The sequence below is a fragment of the Sceloporus occidentalis genome, unplaced genomic scaffold (genome assembly GCF_023333645.1).
Source record: "Sceloporus occidentalis isolate IW3139 unplaced genomic scaffold, rSceOcc1.0.p SCAF_2, whole genome shotgun sequence".
Classification (NCBI taxonomy): Eukaryota; Metazoa; Chordata; class Lepidosauria; order Squamata; family Phrynosomatidae; genus Sceloporus; species Sceloporus occidentalis.
Genome location: NW_028316982.1, coordinates 102,901,259 through 102,918,300, shown reverse-complemented (window position 1 = coordinate 102,918,300; position 17,042 = coordinate 102,901,259). Strand labels below are relative to the sequence as shown.

The 17,042-nt window shown below is 38.3% G+C and overlaps 1 protein-coding gene across 2 annotated transcripts in view; it reads right to left on the bottom strand.

Moving 5' to 3' along the window:
• Positions 1–17,042, bottom strand: part of SLC25A16 (solute carrier family 25 member 16) — a 31,509-nt gene extending 14,467 nt beyond the window's left edge. The window contains exons 1-6 of one of the 2 annotated variants that reach the window (XM_089510487.1): positions 16,751–17,042; positions 11,644–11,736; positions 6,001–6,134; positions 3,538–3,601; positions 1,282–1,403; positions 444–510 (exon numbers count right to left, since the gene is read on the bottom strand). In XM_089510487.1, coding sequence (XP_089366613.1) covers positions 444–510; positions 1,282–1,403; positions 3,538–3,601; positions 6,001–6,134; positions 11,644–11,736; positions 16,751–16,865 — 595 coding nt within the window. In that variant the 5' untranslated portion in view covers positions 16,866–17,042. Of the gene's footprint in view, positions 1–443; positions 511–1,281; positions 1,404–3,537; positions 3,602–6,000; positions 6,135–11,643; positions 11,737–16,272; positions 16,728–16,750 lie in introns of those variants that run through there. The other variant, XM_089510488.1, reaches the window with a different exon arrangement.

Below are 17,042 nucleotides of genomic sequence, written 5' to 3'. Positions count from 1 at the left end.
AGTGTCGATAAGGCTACCCCATAAATTTAATTATTTTTTCTTGTTCATTTTGTGCATTTTGTAACAGTTATTTACAGCCTTATTTTTCATTTCTAGATTATATTTTATGCTTGTCAAACAGTTTAGGATAACTAGAGGATAAGAAGTAGCTGAAACAGAATACCTTTGAGATGGCCACAACAAATATATCCACCTGCTTTGAAAGAAATTCAAAGAAAAAACATTGGGAAAGACAGTAAAATAACAGAGACATCAAGCTCCCCAGCTGGTGACTAAAACAATAGTTTTTTTAGCAGCTTCCCTTTCTTCCTGTTATCTGAGCAAACCTTAAATGCAATGAAATATGTAATTTTTCTCTTTATGGGAAGCAAAGTGAACTGTTCTGGAAGCCAAAATTAAACAAGATTCTGACTGGGAAACAGTGACATTCAAATTCAACTCACCTGCATATGGAGCCATTCCTACTACTGTTGGTGTTAGCCCTCGATAAAATCCTTGCATGCCACCTTCCTTTTGAAGTAAGTCAGTGATAATAAGAATTTAAAAAAAAAGTATTTAATGACTTTGAGTGCCACATGTTACAACAATTATTTTGAAAAGAAAGGACCTTTTTAAAAATAAACCCTTTTGCTCACAAACTATGTATTATATGTCTTCACCAGCAAATACTAGGATCTGAGACAAAATTTCAGAGGCAAAGGGAACTCTGGCAGTTTAATCTGTACATAATCACAAGGTCTGAGTAGCAAACAACATCTGTATTACACATACCCCATTACAACAGCTTTAAAAGACAATATATTTTCATATTCAAGCTATGCTAACAATTTTCGCAAAACACTGTCCTCGTAGCAAATTGTCTCAGAAACCAAAGAAAAATATATTTGCACTTGAGATCATGGGGCCACTTGAGCAAAGACAGCAGTATGCCTTTTCTGTTTTAATCTACTTTAACTATATCCTGACTATATGTGCCTTAAACATTTCACCAGGAAAGATGATTCTTCCAATTCTTGTTATACAGTAATTCTTCCAGTTCTCTGATATTACAGATGGCAAACCAGAATAGGAAACTCACAGAAAACAAGAGCTGCTTCAAGGTCTTTTAAAATGTCTTGATTTGTTTACCTTCAAAAACTTAGACAAGTTGCTGAGCCTGCTATTCTGTTTCTCCTTCCATAAAATCTAAACTACTTTCCACCAACAAGTATTAAATATGATGTCAAAATACTAAGAGAAGCAGGTATCACAAAACAACAAAAAGGTAAAAAACCATATTACCTTTGTGTAAATGGTCTTGAATGCATGAATAATTCCAGTGTACTTGTCTTCCCCTTTTACTTGGAATGCCAAACGTGCTCTCACCATGTCAAGAGGGTATGTACAAATTACTGCAGTTATACCTTCCACAAGAAATAAAAAAGTCAGTTGAATGCATTAAATCTTTTTTTTAAATTTCGGTTTTTAAAATTCAACCTGGAGTTTGCACTCAAAGGATTTGTATTTTCATACTTACAAATATATTGTCTGAAAATCTATTATGGAAGTGACACACTGAAGTCAGAGGGAATACTGATATGGTTAATCTTCTATAGAACTTGTATGATTAGTTCATTCATGGATACCCTTGGTGCAGAATTAAGCCTGCTCTCTTAAAATCAGAGATATTTCTTTTTTAAAAAAATAATAATAATAATTCTTATATTTACTGTTTCATAATTTTTTCCAGGAAAAAAGTTGGGTGAGTTTTTTCTGTATTTTTTAATTATTTTTAAAACTTAAATCCCTTTGTTCTTAAAATGCCTTCCTATGGGAATGGTCAAGGAAAAGCACTTGTTTTTAAACAGTTGAAATTATGTTTTTCCCCTCTGCTTTAGACTATTTGTGTTTTTTTCCTCAGAGGAAACTGTCAGGCAATTACCCACCAATAGAGTGCTTACCACAGAGATTTGAATTACACAAGACTCAGGAAATCCAAAGCTGAGAGTCACCACCATAGCATTTAACACTGCCATCTCCAAAGGACGCATTACAATAGATTTTTCATGGTATTTTCCCTATATACTCCTCATACGTGCCCTGTTTGTGGAGGATCTTCCAAGCACTAGGGAAGCTTTTGTCAACATTTCTCAGTGATTTTAATACTCAAATTACATTGGCAGATAAGACTGGCTAAAAAATAAATAAATCTCCAGATCACACTTAGAACACTGTTTGCAAGTTTCAATCTCCTTTAATTTTACTTTCATATTACATACCATGCCACAACCACTCTTAAGCTCTATGCAGAAATGGGAAAACTGTTCACATTCTCATTTTACCTCTAATGCACCTGTTCTCAATTTGCACTAGTGTACTACCACTATTTCTTATTAAGAAAGTACAATTATTGTTCAGGATGGTCTGCTTTTGTTTTGGTTGTGCAGTGAATCTCCAGTTCTCTTTTCCTTTAATTTCCTCCTCTTGTGTATTTTTTGTCCTTTTATTTGTCTCTTTTCCTTAGTCTACACAGTTTCAAAGACATAAGTATGTAGTTTCTCAGGAAACTACTGTTGTGTATTGGCCTTTTGTATTCTATATAGAAAAGAAAGTCAGTCTAGCCGAAGATTTCACTCCACTCATCTAGAAGCATTTAAAATGCACCTTAGAACCATTCACAAATCTTATTTCTGGTGCTTAAGAAGTCTTGAATGCCATGGAGAGCTATTCCTCTCACAATTCAAAGTTAACACAAATGAAACATTGTCTTAAGTCCACTACTAAAAATGTCCTATTTTTGTTATTGCAATGTACTAATTGCAGCAAATCCTTCCTCATTTTATGGCAATGTGCAGCATGTTAGAAGAGTGCCAGCATAGAGCAGTGGTGTGAACATTATGACTGTGGAGACCAGGGTTCCAATCCCTGCTCAGACATGGAAACCCACTGAATGATTTTGAGCATGTCATCCTCTCTCAGCCTCAGAAGAAAGTAAAGGCAAAGCCTCTAAACAAATCTTGAGAAGAAAACCCTGTGAGACTTTCTCTTTAGGGTCACCGAAGGTTGGAAATGACTTGAAGGCACACAACAACAATAACAAAGTATACTAGAAGGTTTCTCATAGACATGTAGGTGGTCACGGATGAGAACAGGGTCCTATTTCTGATGGATTCTTCCTCCTTCCCATACCCTAGGAGTGGAAAATATGCAGTCTTCTAGATGTTGTTCAACTATCACTCCCAGCATTCTTCATCACTGACTATGCTGACTAGGGCTGGTGGAGTTGTAGTCCAGCAATATCTGGAACAGCACACTGTTCCTACACCTGCTATATAGCCAGTAACAAGAGTGAGACATCTCCCAAGTTCCAGTTTATTCAACCACTGTTATGCTTCTCTGATTGTGTAAACATTTTGAATTCTAATAAACACCATCTATTCTATTACCTTTTACATTATTAAAAAGAAAGACTACCTGTAGCCCAGGTGTTAATTGACTGGGACAGGAATACAAATTGACAAGCAAAGGACACAAAAAGTGTACAGAAGAAATAAATACCTGCCATGGATCCAGCCATTAACCGATGAATATGCCCAGAAATGCCAAGCTTCTGTTTAATAATCTATAAAAATATCAAATGACCAACATAAAAAAATGTTCCTTAGTTTACTTAAATGAATTTGATTCTACTGCACAATGCAAGTACAAACAATGGCTTAGCATTTCCAACCACATTTTAAGAACAAACCATAATACAGCTTTAAAATCATACCATTATTTTCAACAAGCAGAAGGTATGTCTATCTATGTAGGTGAATTGTACAGGAATCAGACATGTACTCCTGAAATGCACAGTGCAACAGCTTTCTAGGCCACATATTGGCCAGAAGTCAGTGTGCACTTCAACCAAGACTGGGAAACAATGAGATAAACCTAGCAATCATAATGTATAAATTTTAAATTTATAATAAAATATAAATTCATTACTATAATTATAAATCCATTACAATACATTATTTTAATACTGTAGAAAGGGAGGCCAAAGGACTAAAGAGTATTAGCATATTCCTCCCCATCACACCCACACCCAGGAATAAATCAGGTCGTTGATTGGACTGATCTTTCACCCAAATAAGAAGGAGCCACAAGGACCTTACTTTCTCTGCCTGCTGAAGAGTACAGTTGGCCCTTGACATTTATCGCTTTCATTTTTGAGGATTAAATTATTCACGGATTTGCTTAATACGCTCTCTATAGGTCCTCCAGCATGACTATCTTGTGCTGGAGGACCTAGTGATTCCTAGAGAGAACACGTCTCTGGGCATTGGTAGATTTTCCAGCACAACTCTATTGGGCAACTTCCGGCAGATGTTGACTACAGAGTTGGGCTGAAGGATCTAGAGAATCCTAGAGAGGTGTTGTCTCAGATTTAAAAAATGTGTTTTTTTTTGTTTTAGTTTTTTCCACTTTCATGGGGGTCCTGTGTTCCATAGGAACCACAAAGGCATCTAGATGTCCCCAGCTGGTGGACATAGTGTGGGATAGGAGGAGGTACTCACACTGGTTTCAGTAGTAGGGAGAAGAGGAAGCCCTCAAAATTGTTGGCATGGGAAGGATTAGTGGAAAACCTCACATGGTCATCCTCTGGAGTCAATTTCCAGGCACTGCCAAGACCAGGGGGAGATTTTAATGTGTGTACTAGACAAAACTGGATCTTGGCCATAAAGAATCTAAATTAGAACTGCTGGGAATTCACGTAGCACAATGTGGTATAGCAATACCCCTACAAAAATGAATACTAGAGAAAGTAAAACAAAGGAAGGAGTCAGAAGATGAGTATTTAATTCTCCCAGACAATAGGGTAAGAATTCAAGATGAACACTTTGTAAAAAGTGCTGCTATTTGCATATTCACTCAATGACCCTTTACTCAAAAGTGAGAACAGCGAACAAGCAGATTCTGTAATTTATATATGAGACAAGTTTATGAATGTTGGTGTGTTCGTGGGATAGAAAATAAAATGCAAGATACTTATTTGCTTGTTACATTATTAAGATTAAGAATTTAGTAGCCGTAAAACAAGAACAGCTGATATTAAAAAACATTAAAACATTTTTAGCAAATAACAAATTTATATAAGTGAGAACTAACTGATCTGTCTCACACTACACAATATCAGTACTTGGGCACCACTGTAACTGCCATGGCATCACAGTAGGAAATCAAGAGAATACTGCCAGAGAATACTACTACCTCTCCAAACAATAAAATCCAAGATTTCACAGGATGCAGCTATAGCAGCTGAGGTGGAATCATAGTGCTGTAACTGGGTAGAGTAAAAGAGACTAAAGTTTTGTAATACACCTCCAGCCCCCCGCCCCCAATAGGACCTAGCTAATTCAGAATAGCAGTTCTGTAGTTCTGCTCAGGGCTCTGAGAGGTAGGAGTAATGTTTTAGGATGAGGGCAAAAAAAGAAGAAGAAAGGGTAACTTTTATAGCTTTACCTTCTTTCTTGAAACTTCCCCCTTTGTGCTACATAGTACTGGAGGGCTCCTATTCGGGGAATTATGTGTGAGTGAACTTGCTCTTTCAAGAGTATGCAAAGATTACATTGAGCAAATAACCCCACTGTCCAGCTCTCATTCATACAGTGTCTATCAAATACTGTTTTGTTTGAATTCATTTTAATTTATTTACCCTCCTGTAAATGTATTCACCCTTTGGTTTTGTTTTTAATTGGACTTGCAAAATGTAAAAAAAATATCAGCTGTGTGAGGATACTGGAAAATACTTACTTAGATGGATTTAGATTAGTTGTAGAACTTTTAAAGCCTTTTTTCCCACTGCAAGATTTACTTTCTCATAAATATAAATACAGGTTAGGAATGCATAATTTACTGGGCATTTTGGGAAAAGGTTGGGGCAACTGGTAATTACTACAGAATGATCTGTTAAAGTCATTATATATGTTTTAAATCACCATTTGAAATATAAATAAAGAAAATATTAAATCGAATTACCTTTTTATATTGGCCAAACGATGTAAACTGAATTGCACCATATGGAAAGATTCTAATCATCATTGCTCCATTTCCTTTGTACAATCCTAGGTAACCCTCCTTTTTTGGTACAGCACATAATGTAGAAATTACACCTGTTAGCAACATAAAATACACATTTAAGAGGTATTAACTCAAGAATTACTAACTAATCCATTTAGACCTGTAAAATTCTATTAACATGGTAATGCCACTAAGTTTGAAAAAACTAAAAAAGTTTTAATTGTCAGAAATTAAGACATTTCAGTTATACATAATTAGCTTGAACTACAATTTTGAAAAAACTCAAAGAAATTGTATACCAAAATTCTGAAGACTTTCAATGTAACACAGAATCCAATCTTAAATCAGTTTGCACAAGTAAATAAGCACAAAGATTAATAATGAATACAGTGGCTTATGCTACATAATGCAACATGTCAACATATATTACTTACATTTCAATATACAATTCTTACAGTAATTTATATCTGGAAGTTATATATGATGTAGATGCTTAAGAAACATATGCTACTAAAGATTCAGCCATAATTTGTACCACAGTCCAGTTCACATGTCAGGATACGCTTGGGGAACCATGACTTAATAACTTACAAGCAGTGTGTTCATGAATGCTAACTGACTGCTCACGCTTTAAGATGGAGTGATTAAACAACCATTGACTTCTGTCAGTAACTGTTATATTTTCATCTTCAAACCTAGTATTCTGGCTTGTCTCTCCTGATGAACTACAGCCATAAGCTAACAACAGTCCACACTTTGTAACTGAAGTAAATGACCTGAAGTGAGTCTTCAGTCATTGTTTTTGCTAACCAGGGTGCATAAAGATGTATGCATCTATATTTCACTTTTTAACAAAAATATCAATAAAATGATAAATCCCTTTTTTTAAAGGACAAAAATACATTTCATCACAAGCATTTAAAACCTACACGCTTGCTGATTTAAAACAATTCACTTTAGTTGAACTACTATCTGACATAATGTCTAATTTTAAAAAAAATTATAATGCTCCAGAACCTCCAGAAGCATTTGCACTAATAAAATGGACACGGGTCGATCTACAGCACTGTCTATAGGTTTGGAGGCCTAGACCAGGGTTTGAGTTTCAAATCAAGGATAGTCTGAACTGATGGTTTGTTGCATTGTTTGAATCAATCTAAAACCAATGCTTCGGTCAGGAAAAGACACATTCTTTTCTGAATTCTATTCTTATACTCACTACAGAGTTCAGGTCAACATCTGTACCGCTTGGGGAAAAAACGTTTACCACATTTTGAATCTGAACTGAAAACATTCTTGTTTATGGACGCATTTCAGATCTTAGACAGGTGAGATTAAGAGTAAAGTGCTGCTCTACAGTTCACAGTTTTAGAGTTACTTGAGGGTTAATTTTATTTTAAAATTGTATGCTTTGTTATTTTATATTTTAAATGTAAGCCACTGGCAGGGCTATTTTTACCTTCTTTGTATGATTATGTAAAGCATCGTGTATATCGTACAGTGCTATATAAATAAACTTGAAAAATAATAAGTACCTAAATACCTTAGGAATAAGAGAAGGAAAAATTAACAAGAAAATTACTAGAAATAGGAGGGAAGGAGAAAGGAATTGGCCATGAGAAAGTGAAAGAGGTCAAAGAGAAGAAGGGGTGAAGAAGTGAATTTAAAAATGTTAAAAATAGCCCCAGGAAGAAGACAAGCAAGAACAAACCAACATAGCAAGGAAAGAAGAGATAAACAAGTTGAAATAAATAAGATTATGGGGAAACAGAAACAAGGATCAAAGCAGATGAAGGACAGAGTCTGAAGAACAGCTGGAACGGGGAGAACAAGAAGATAGGACAGCAACCACAATAAACAATTTGTATTAAGAGAAGGTTTTCTTGATAGGAGGTTGAAACATAAAGAGTGAACAATGAAAAAGGGAGGGATAAGAGAGTCAACAGAAACTACAATGTGACTGTAAGCAGGAGGCATACAGACATACAATGACATCTATTGTATTTCGAGAGAGTTGGGTAAAATGATTAATTGCATTTTATTCTTTTAATTTGAGGATGAATTGTTTTAATACTGTAAATAGTTTAGTACTATTTTTATGTTTCCTTTTATGTGTTTAACTGTATTATTCTTTTAAATTGTGAGTCACTTTGAGTCCCACTTTTGGGGGGAAGTGGGGATACAAATAAATATAAGGAAAAGTGGAGAAGAAAGACAGGTCTCAGATGCAAATCAAGGAGGGGGGAAGTGTCAGTAGCGGGGAAATCAGATGATTGAAGAGGAAATGGATTTACAAACAGTTAAGGAGAACTTTGCTCAAAACAGGCCATGCTGATATTTACCCTGCCTCACCTACTTTGTATAACACATGTTTCATTCAGGGACAGATTTAGGTGGAATTTTTATATATCTGAAACAAATATAAACTCGGAAAGCTAAAATCAAATGAAAGAAATTTGATATTCATTATCTGTAATAGCACAGGGGAGAAAGAGTAGGAGTATCTTTTCAATAGAATGCAGCAAGGGAAACTTTGAAATGGTTGACTTTAACAGGTAAAATGTACTTTTGTGAATAGACAATCACCTGATGAAATACATTTTATTCAAACTTATACCAATTTGAACAAGAACCACCATGTTCCCAAAGAAAATATTTCATTTTTAGTTGATATAGGCCAGAGGTAGGCAACCTTTTTGAGCCGGGGGCCGGGTTGCTGTCCCTCAGACAACTGGGGGGCCGAAGCCGGGGGGGGGGGAACTTCCACCCTCCAGGAGCTGGGCTGCGTGCCAGGGTGGAGCTTCCACCCTCTGGGGGCGGAGCCGCATGCCAGGGACGGAGCTTCCACCCTCCAGGGGCGGGGCCAGCGCTGGAGGCCTCCTCCTCTTTGCCGGCCCCTGTATTTGCATATATGTGCATAATGAGATATCTTGGAGATGAGACCCAAGTCTAAATACAAAACTCATGTATGTTTTAATACACCTCATACACATAGCCTGAAAGCAATTTTATACAGTTTTTAAAATAATTTTGAGCATGAAACAAGGTATGTGTACAATGAACTATCAGAAAGCAAAGTTGTCATGTCTCAGTCAACCATGAAAAACGTTTTGGTTTTGGAGTATTTCGGAATTTTGGATAAGGGAAGCTGAATCCACATACAGAAATAATCCAGTTTGACACTACTTTAACTGCCATGATTCAATGCTACTGAATTCTGGGAACTGTAGTATGTTATGGCACAAGAGTTCTTTGATAGAGAAGGCTAAATGTTTCACAGAACTACAATTCCCAGAATTCTATAGCACAGCCATGGCAATTAAAATGGTGTCAAACTGGATTATTTTTACAGTGTGGATGAATCTGCAGACTCAACCTGTATTGATAAAGAATGAGATCCTTAGTTTACAATTGTATTGAAGGATTTGGCTCGTTATCAACAGTGTTGTGCATACAAAATTAAACAGTGTAACTGCAATTACTTAGCCATCTCCTAACTCCCAGCAAAATGCTGTTTCCTTCCAGACAGAAGTCACCAAACATTATTACAAAATATACTAATTCTTTCTTTGGAAATAGACTTATCTCCATTCCTCTAACTGTTGGATCTTTATCTATCACTGTCTTGTTTGCTTTTGTCAGTGCAATCCATTTTATTTATTTATCTGTTTCCCAAAATAGACAAGGTTACTGCAGATTACTATAAGCCAATGTAAATTTTGGAAGAGATGAACTGGAGAACTAAAGAAGAGCTCTCAAAAAGAGTTCATTTTGTTAATGTCAAACAGAGTAGTTAGTAGAAGACTTTATGAACCAAATGAATGAATATCTGATGTTCTTTTACTTGCTTATTCTTACTGTAAGTTAGTGAACAGCAGGACCATGTATCTTCCATCTTCAGACATGGGGCAGGAGGTGTATTCATTCAAACCACTTTGACGTGAAGCGTTTTGAGACTTAGAATCTAATTTTGGAGGATATATCCCTGTTTCAGGAAATACTGAAGTTCAAGTATTTTACCGTCAGGTTTGCAACTTTTGTGTTCCTCTGGCTGAAATATATGACTCCACAACTCCTAAAATTGTAGTCTAAAGATACACTGCCAGTAAATGTTTTATATTTTATGAAGGGTCAGAATGGCACATGTGTGTTTGTTTTTAAAGTATGGGGAGAGAGTAGTTTGTCTGAAAACAAACAGAGAGAAATGCATGAAGAGAAGAATAAACTGATGTGATGGAAGATGACGACAGTAGCTGGGAAGATAATAATTATAAATCTAGAAGTGCTATGGTCAAACAGGCACACACAAGTGTTAAACAACACCAACAAAAAAAGAACAAGGGAATATTAGGAAGGATAGAAGGAGGTGAAAGAGGAGCATGAGTGCATGGGTGATTAACATACAGATTGTGAAAGACAGTTTAAATTCTAGAAAGAAGTTAAAAAGTACAAGAGAACTTAACACAAAGATGATGAATTATGGTTAAGGAAGGAGAATTTATTCCACAGACAATTGTATTCCTAGAAATTAGACTGCAACCCTTTACAGGGGCCCTTGGTATCCGTTGAGGTTTGGTTCCAGGACCCCCTACTCTCCTTGTGGATACCAAAATCACTGGATGCTCAAGTACCATTATATACAATGGCATAGTAAATGGTGTTGTTTATATAAAATGGCAAAATCAAAATGGGGGAATGGGGGGATATTTTCAAGCCATGGGTGTTTAAATCCGTAGATGCAGAATCAATGGATATGGAGGAATGACTGTATCCACTTCTATATGAATAAGGCACATTCAGATCAACGTGACTTACATACAGCACTACAGCATTCGGTAACAGTGAGTTTGGGCAACATCTGCACAAACACATTACATTGAAACAGAGACATGGAGAACTACATCTATGGTACCCATTGTTTGTACTCTACAGTAATAGCAGGTGGGTTTCAAATGAACGCAGGTGAGTCACAATATCAGCATTACATTATACAAATCAGGTTCATCTCATCACCTGATTCATCTTTGAGCTCAAAGAGGAATCCTAGAAAAGGCTGATCAGCATACAACAATTAACCCCCTCCCCTGATAGTTTTAAGGAACTCAAGCATCTTATCTATGTTTATTGGTAGTCACTGTATTAGCATTTAAACAACATTTGGAGTTCTTTCCTACATGGATTCACTGGCAATTATATGTGCAGTCATTCAAGATTAGGAATAATTAGACTGTTATGCTCACCCTATTGTTTAGCGAAGCCATTTTAGCTGTGAACACAGTGCTCTTTTATGCCAATATTGTCATTCTGAAGTGAACTTTAGAGAGAATATCACAGCATCTAAACACAATTAAGTCTTGAATTACTGCATTTGCTGAAAACAACAGCAGAACAACTTGAAATTTTCCTTGTCCCCTAATTTTTGTACTGTAATAAATTCTAAAGAACTCAAAGGTTTACGCCATTTATGTACCACTTTTGAAACAATTTAGTAGTCATTAATAAAAGTTATTGCCCATCTCTGATTCTTCGAAATGAAGTCTGCATCCTTCATACATAATACAAATTGCATTAGGTTCCACAAAGATACAGCAGTTGTCTTACCTAGATGTTTATAATGATGGTTATGAGCTTGCAATAAAATCTTTACCCGATCCAATGGTGCAATTGTTGTTTTGGCACAACATCCTGCAACACCTATCAAACAGACAAAAATGAACACTAATTACTAGATGTGAAATACCCTATTATAAAACATTCTGCAAGAGTTATTTTTAAAACTTTATCTGTTTGAAGTTCAGCCCACACCTGGTAAGCATGATTCTCTTCAGTCAGTGGTTATGACCTTTGTTGGCAAAATACTCCTGTATTTACTTAACCTCTGATAAAGTGGAATACATAATAAGAAAAAGTTTCAGCTCACAGAAACTGCAAAAATAATTTTCAGGGCATGATCCTGTCCTTCTCCAACATGGTCCTGTCCTTCTTCAAAGGTCTTTCTAAATCAGTTTTAAGAGACTGACCTTTCAAAGATTAGACCCTAGTGTAGTATCTAAAAGCAGGAGCAAGGCATTCCTGATTTGAAGCCAGGTCACTAACTTTCTTATCAGCCCTCTTGCCCATGCCTTTCAACACCACCTTAATCTACAAATAATCACGGTTACCTTGCCATAGAAAATGTCACCACTGACTTCCACAAAGTCCGGTAAAATGCATGGGAGCAGGTAAGCCTACTTTTTCTTCTGCTCATTTAGCAATCCTAAAGTTCAACCCTATGGCAAGTCATTACTCTCAAACTCATCCTATCCTCCATAATGATGGTATATTTTATACATTGTTTCACTAAAGATTACAGGCCTGATATAGATATCCGGGGTAGTAAGTGGCCCTGTTGGCCGCGTAGCAAAATCCAATAACATCTGAAATTCACAAAATAGTGATATTTTTATGGGGCCAACCCAAATGCACAAAACATGTTCCAAGCTTTTGAAGTTCCACTGGCTTCTTCATCAGACAAAAATGTTAAAAATCACACTGGAGGAAAAATATATGACAATGTTAGTCACAAGTCTGCATTTTGAAGATGCTGCTGTTCTCAGTTCAGGTGTTGTTGGAGACATTCATACAGGCAGGCCCCTTTTCCTTCTAGCCATGTGGGTATTTTGTGTATTTTAGGTTGATACAGAGAGAGCCAAGGTGCAGTAGTGGTTTAAGTATTGGATCAGGACACTGGGAGTCCAGGGTTTGAACCCCTGTTTGGCCACAGAAACCCACTGGACAAATCACATCCCTGCAGCCTTGGATGAACGCAAGGGCAAACCCCCTCTGAACAAATCTCGCCAAGAAAACCCTGTGATAAAAACCTTATGGTCACCGTAAGTCATAAATTATTTGAAAGCACACAACAAATAGTTATTTTTCCAAAAGAAATTGATAGTGGATTGCTGTCCTATCAGGTTAACATTAATATCCATATCAGTTGCTTTGTAACATGGGCACTTTTGAAAGTTATAATCACAGGTATTTGGACTGTAAAAATTGAACCATTAATAGAATGTTTATGATTACATGCTGCAGAACAGTAATAGATACTTTTTCCATACTCAAAACATCTAGTTATTTAAACATAGTATTTTAGATTTTAAGATGAACTATGAATGACTCAACATTCCATGCCCTGTTCCCACCTTTTTTAAAAATGTAATGGTCAGGATCCGATGTTGATTCCCCAAGAATCAGTCATCTTTTCCTGTGGCTGCAGCTCTCCTGTGCATGCCAAAAAACCATCCAAAGGGCTAGGAAGCAGGTTTTTTTGAAGCCATGGAAGGCTGGAGCTAGAGAGGAAGGGAAAGAAAGTACAGTATCCACTAGCAATGGATACTGAGGTATGCCACTGATCTTGGCCAGTATGTATAACGAATGTACAGTACTAAATATCCTGTTCTGGACAGGAAGCACTTACAACAGACTGTGTCTTTTGTGATTTCCAACAAAACCCCTTATCTTTGAAAGGGATTTCATAACTTCCTCATCTTTCCTCCAAAGTGTAAAAGACTTAACATTCCTGGGCGAGTGAAAACAACAAGGAGTCTTACAGGATAAATAATATGTAGTGCTAGAGAGCCACTCTTCTGGAAGCTGGGCCTGTGATTCAGCAACCAATTTTCAACAGGCTCCTGGTTCTTCCAAATATGCAGCTCCCTACACTACCCAGCCTCTACACCTCTGGAAAAAATGCCTGCCACCTAAACCTCATCAATTTCAGTCTTTCCATTCTGGAAATTTGAACAAGTTTTATTTTCCAGTCAAATTATGCCAGAGATCTAAACAGACACTATAACTTCTATAGCATGGTTTATCTTTCAGCTAATGTCTATAGCAACAATATCAAAACACTTAATTGTCTCCACAGCAGCATACGTAGCATCTGTACAATATTCTTCAAGCTCATAGTCAATATTATGTATGTACTGAACTAATGACAAACTATGTGAAATCTTGGAAGGACACAATATTAAGCTCTCAATTCTTCTCCTATGACTTTACACCCATCATTTCAAACTAATTTGTGCTTCCCTTCCACATTGATTCAGTAGCAATCTTGTGTCTAATTTTTTCAGTAACAGGCTATGTGCAGCCTATTGTTTATCAGAGCAATTTTTTGGCACAAACCAAGAGCTGTTCTAAAAGCTCTTATAACTCTTATCCTGGTTCAAGATTTCAACCGGTAGTAAACACACCCCTTTCATATGTAGGTTATAGGTAAGTATATGGAACTATTATGACACATGTACTACCTTCAAAAAGCTGCCGACAAGTGCTTATGCCATAATGATTTTGTTCTCCACTAAGGAGGAACAAAAGGAGGACAACTTGTTCTACCCTAAGGAGGATAACTCACCAGTTCGTCATTTACTCTAGACAGTCGGTGATCATATTTAGTAAAAGGTCAGGGCAGAAACAGAAAGAGCAGATTCACGTCCTGGATAATGAAAGCAAAATCAGGATTCATGTGAAGTCTAAAGCTTTCATGGCTGGAATCCATATTTTTTGTGTGGTTTTGGGGGGGCTATGTGGCTGTGTTCTGGAAGAATTTAATCCTAATGTTTCACCAGTATCTGTGGCTGGCATCTTCAGAGAATGCTAGCATGGAAGTGAGTGGTGTGTGCATGTGTGTATGTATATATATATGTGTGTGTGTGTGTGTGACCCTTGGTTGAGAGGAAGTGATTTACATGTTAATCTGTGTGGTGATGTCAGACACAGATGCTGGCAAATGTCAGGAATAAACTTTTCCAAAACATGGCCACATAGCCCGAAAACCCCACAAAAACTAAAACTAGGATTTGTTTCTCTAAGTTGGTCACCTTTCATAGCTGAGTAGAACAGAAGCTGCTGCTGGACATTATTTCCTTCTACCTCACAAAGACTATCCAAGGCACCAGAACCCTGTTCTCTCCTTCATTTGGCCTCTCTGTTCTAGTCAGGGATTCTTCTTTACGAGGCAAACCATGCCTCAGCTGAATCCTGAAGGAGCTAAAAAAATGTTAAAGCAGCAGGTACATTGGGTCCTTTGGTTATAGGTTTTGGTTCCAGGACCCCCATAGATACCAAAATCTGTGGATGCTGAAGTCCCACTAAATACAACAGCATAGTAAAATGGCATCCCTTTTATTAAAATGGGAAAATCAAGGCTTGCATTTTGGAAAATGCATACACAGACACAGAAACATATTTCCACATACATACAGCTCGGCCGTGTAAATCTACAGGCCGACTTTGGGCAAGTCACACAGTCTCAGCCTCAGAGGATGGCAATGGCAAACTCGCTCTGAAGAAACATGCCAAGAAAACCTCACAATAGGTTCACCTTAGGGGCACCATAAGTCAGAAACGACTTGAAGGCACACCATCACAACAAATATATATAACATGTTCAAGCCATGGATGGGATTGAGGACAAAGGATCTGTGGATAGGGAGGGCCGACTGTGCTTGAATAGACTCAAATCTTACCTTGCAACTATCTCTGCATTTACACATTTTAGTCCTCCAGATGTTTTGGATCTAAATTCCCAGAAGTCCCAGGATTTCTGGGAGCTGAAGACCAAAACACCTGGAAGATTAGTTTGAGAACCACTGGTTTCTGTGGTTTGGCACCCCTTTAAGCGCTGTAGATCCATCCTATGTAATCCTGGGATCTGTAAATTTGTCAGGTCTTTAGCCTTCTCTCTGCCAAAGAGCGCTGGTGTCTCGTCAAACTTCAAATCCCAGGATTCAGTAGCATGGAGCCATGGCAGTTAATGTGGTGACAAACTGCATTATTCCTAGATGCACCTTTATATCCCAATACCTAAGGCCCACAATGGGATCTCCAGGGTTGCATCCGCACTGCGAAAAATAATCCAGTTTGATCCAGGGTGACCAGATGTCCTGATTGCAAAGGAGAACAAGGCATGGCAACAAAATGTAGGGCATTCGGGGCAAAATGTAGGACCTGGGGGGGCTCAAAACACTAATTTGAAACCACGCTCCTGGGTCATGCTCGAAATGGAGGACATTTGGGGGTCCCTCCTGGACAGAAGGCTGAAATGGAGGACATGTCCTGGAAAAAGGGGGGAGCATCTGGTCAATGCACTTAAGCTGCCATGGCTCTAATGCTATGGAATCCTGGGAACTGTAGTTTATTCTAGCTCCAGATTGCAATGGCTGTAATGCTATGCAGTTCTGTTACCTGTAGTTTGCTGTGACACCAGATTGCAAAGGCTCTAATGCTATGGAATCCTGGGAATTGTAGTTTACTCTGGCTCCAGATTGCAAAGGCTCTAATGCTATGGAATCCTGGGAATTGTAGTTTACTCTGGCTCCAGATTGCAAAGACTCTAATGCTATGGAATCCCGGGAATTGTAGTTTGTTGTGGCCCCAGATTGCAATGTCTGAATGCTATGCAATTCAGGGAGCTGTAGTTTCCTGCTCCACCCAAGCGGAGCCCCAACATTAAACTGCAACTCCTCTTCCTACAATTCCTGGTTTAGCGAGAAGACACTATTCCCAAGCCTCCATCGCCACTGCAGTTATCATCATGATCAAACCGGGTTATCCTCGCAGCCCAGTCCCACAGAATACCCCCTCCAATTCCTTCCCAAGCGGAAGGCAGGCCAGGCCAGGGCCCCTTCTTCTTCTCCTTCTCCTTCCTCTGCTGGGCGTTTACCTCCGGCGATGAAGGAGCGGAGCCAGTAGAAGTCCCTCCGGGAGGAAGCGGAGGCCGGGAGGCGGGAACCCGAGGGCCCGGGAGGCGCCGCCGCCGCTGTGGCCTCGGTGGCCATCGGGGGAGAGGCGGCTGTGTGCGGGACCCCTGCCCCGGCCTCAGGGCCTCCGAGGCATGATGATGCCGGCTGGCTCTGTGGCGGAGGAGGAGGAGGCGCCTCCCCGGGCCCTGGAGGCGGAGCACACCGAAAGAGAGGCCCAGGGTTAGGAGGAGGAGGAGGAGGAAAGGCCGAGGC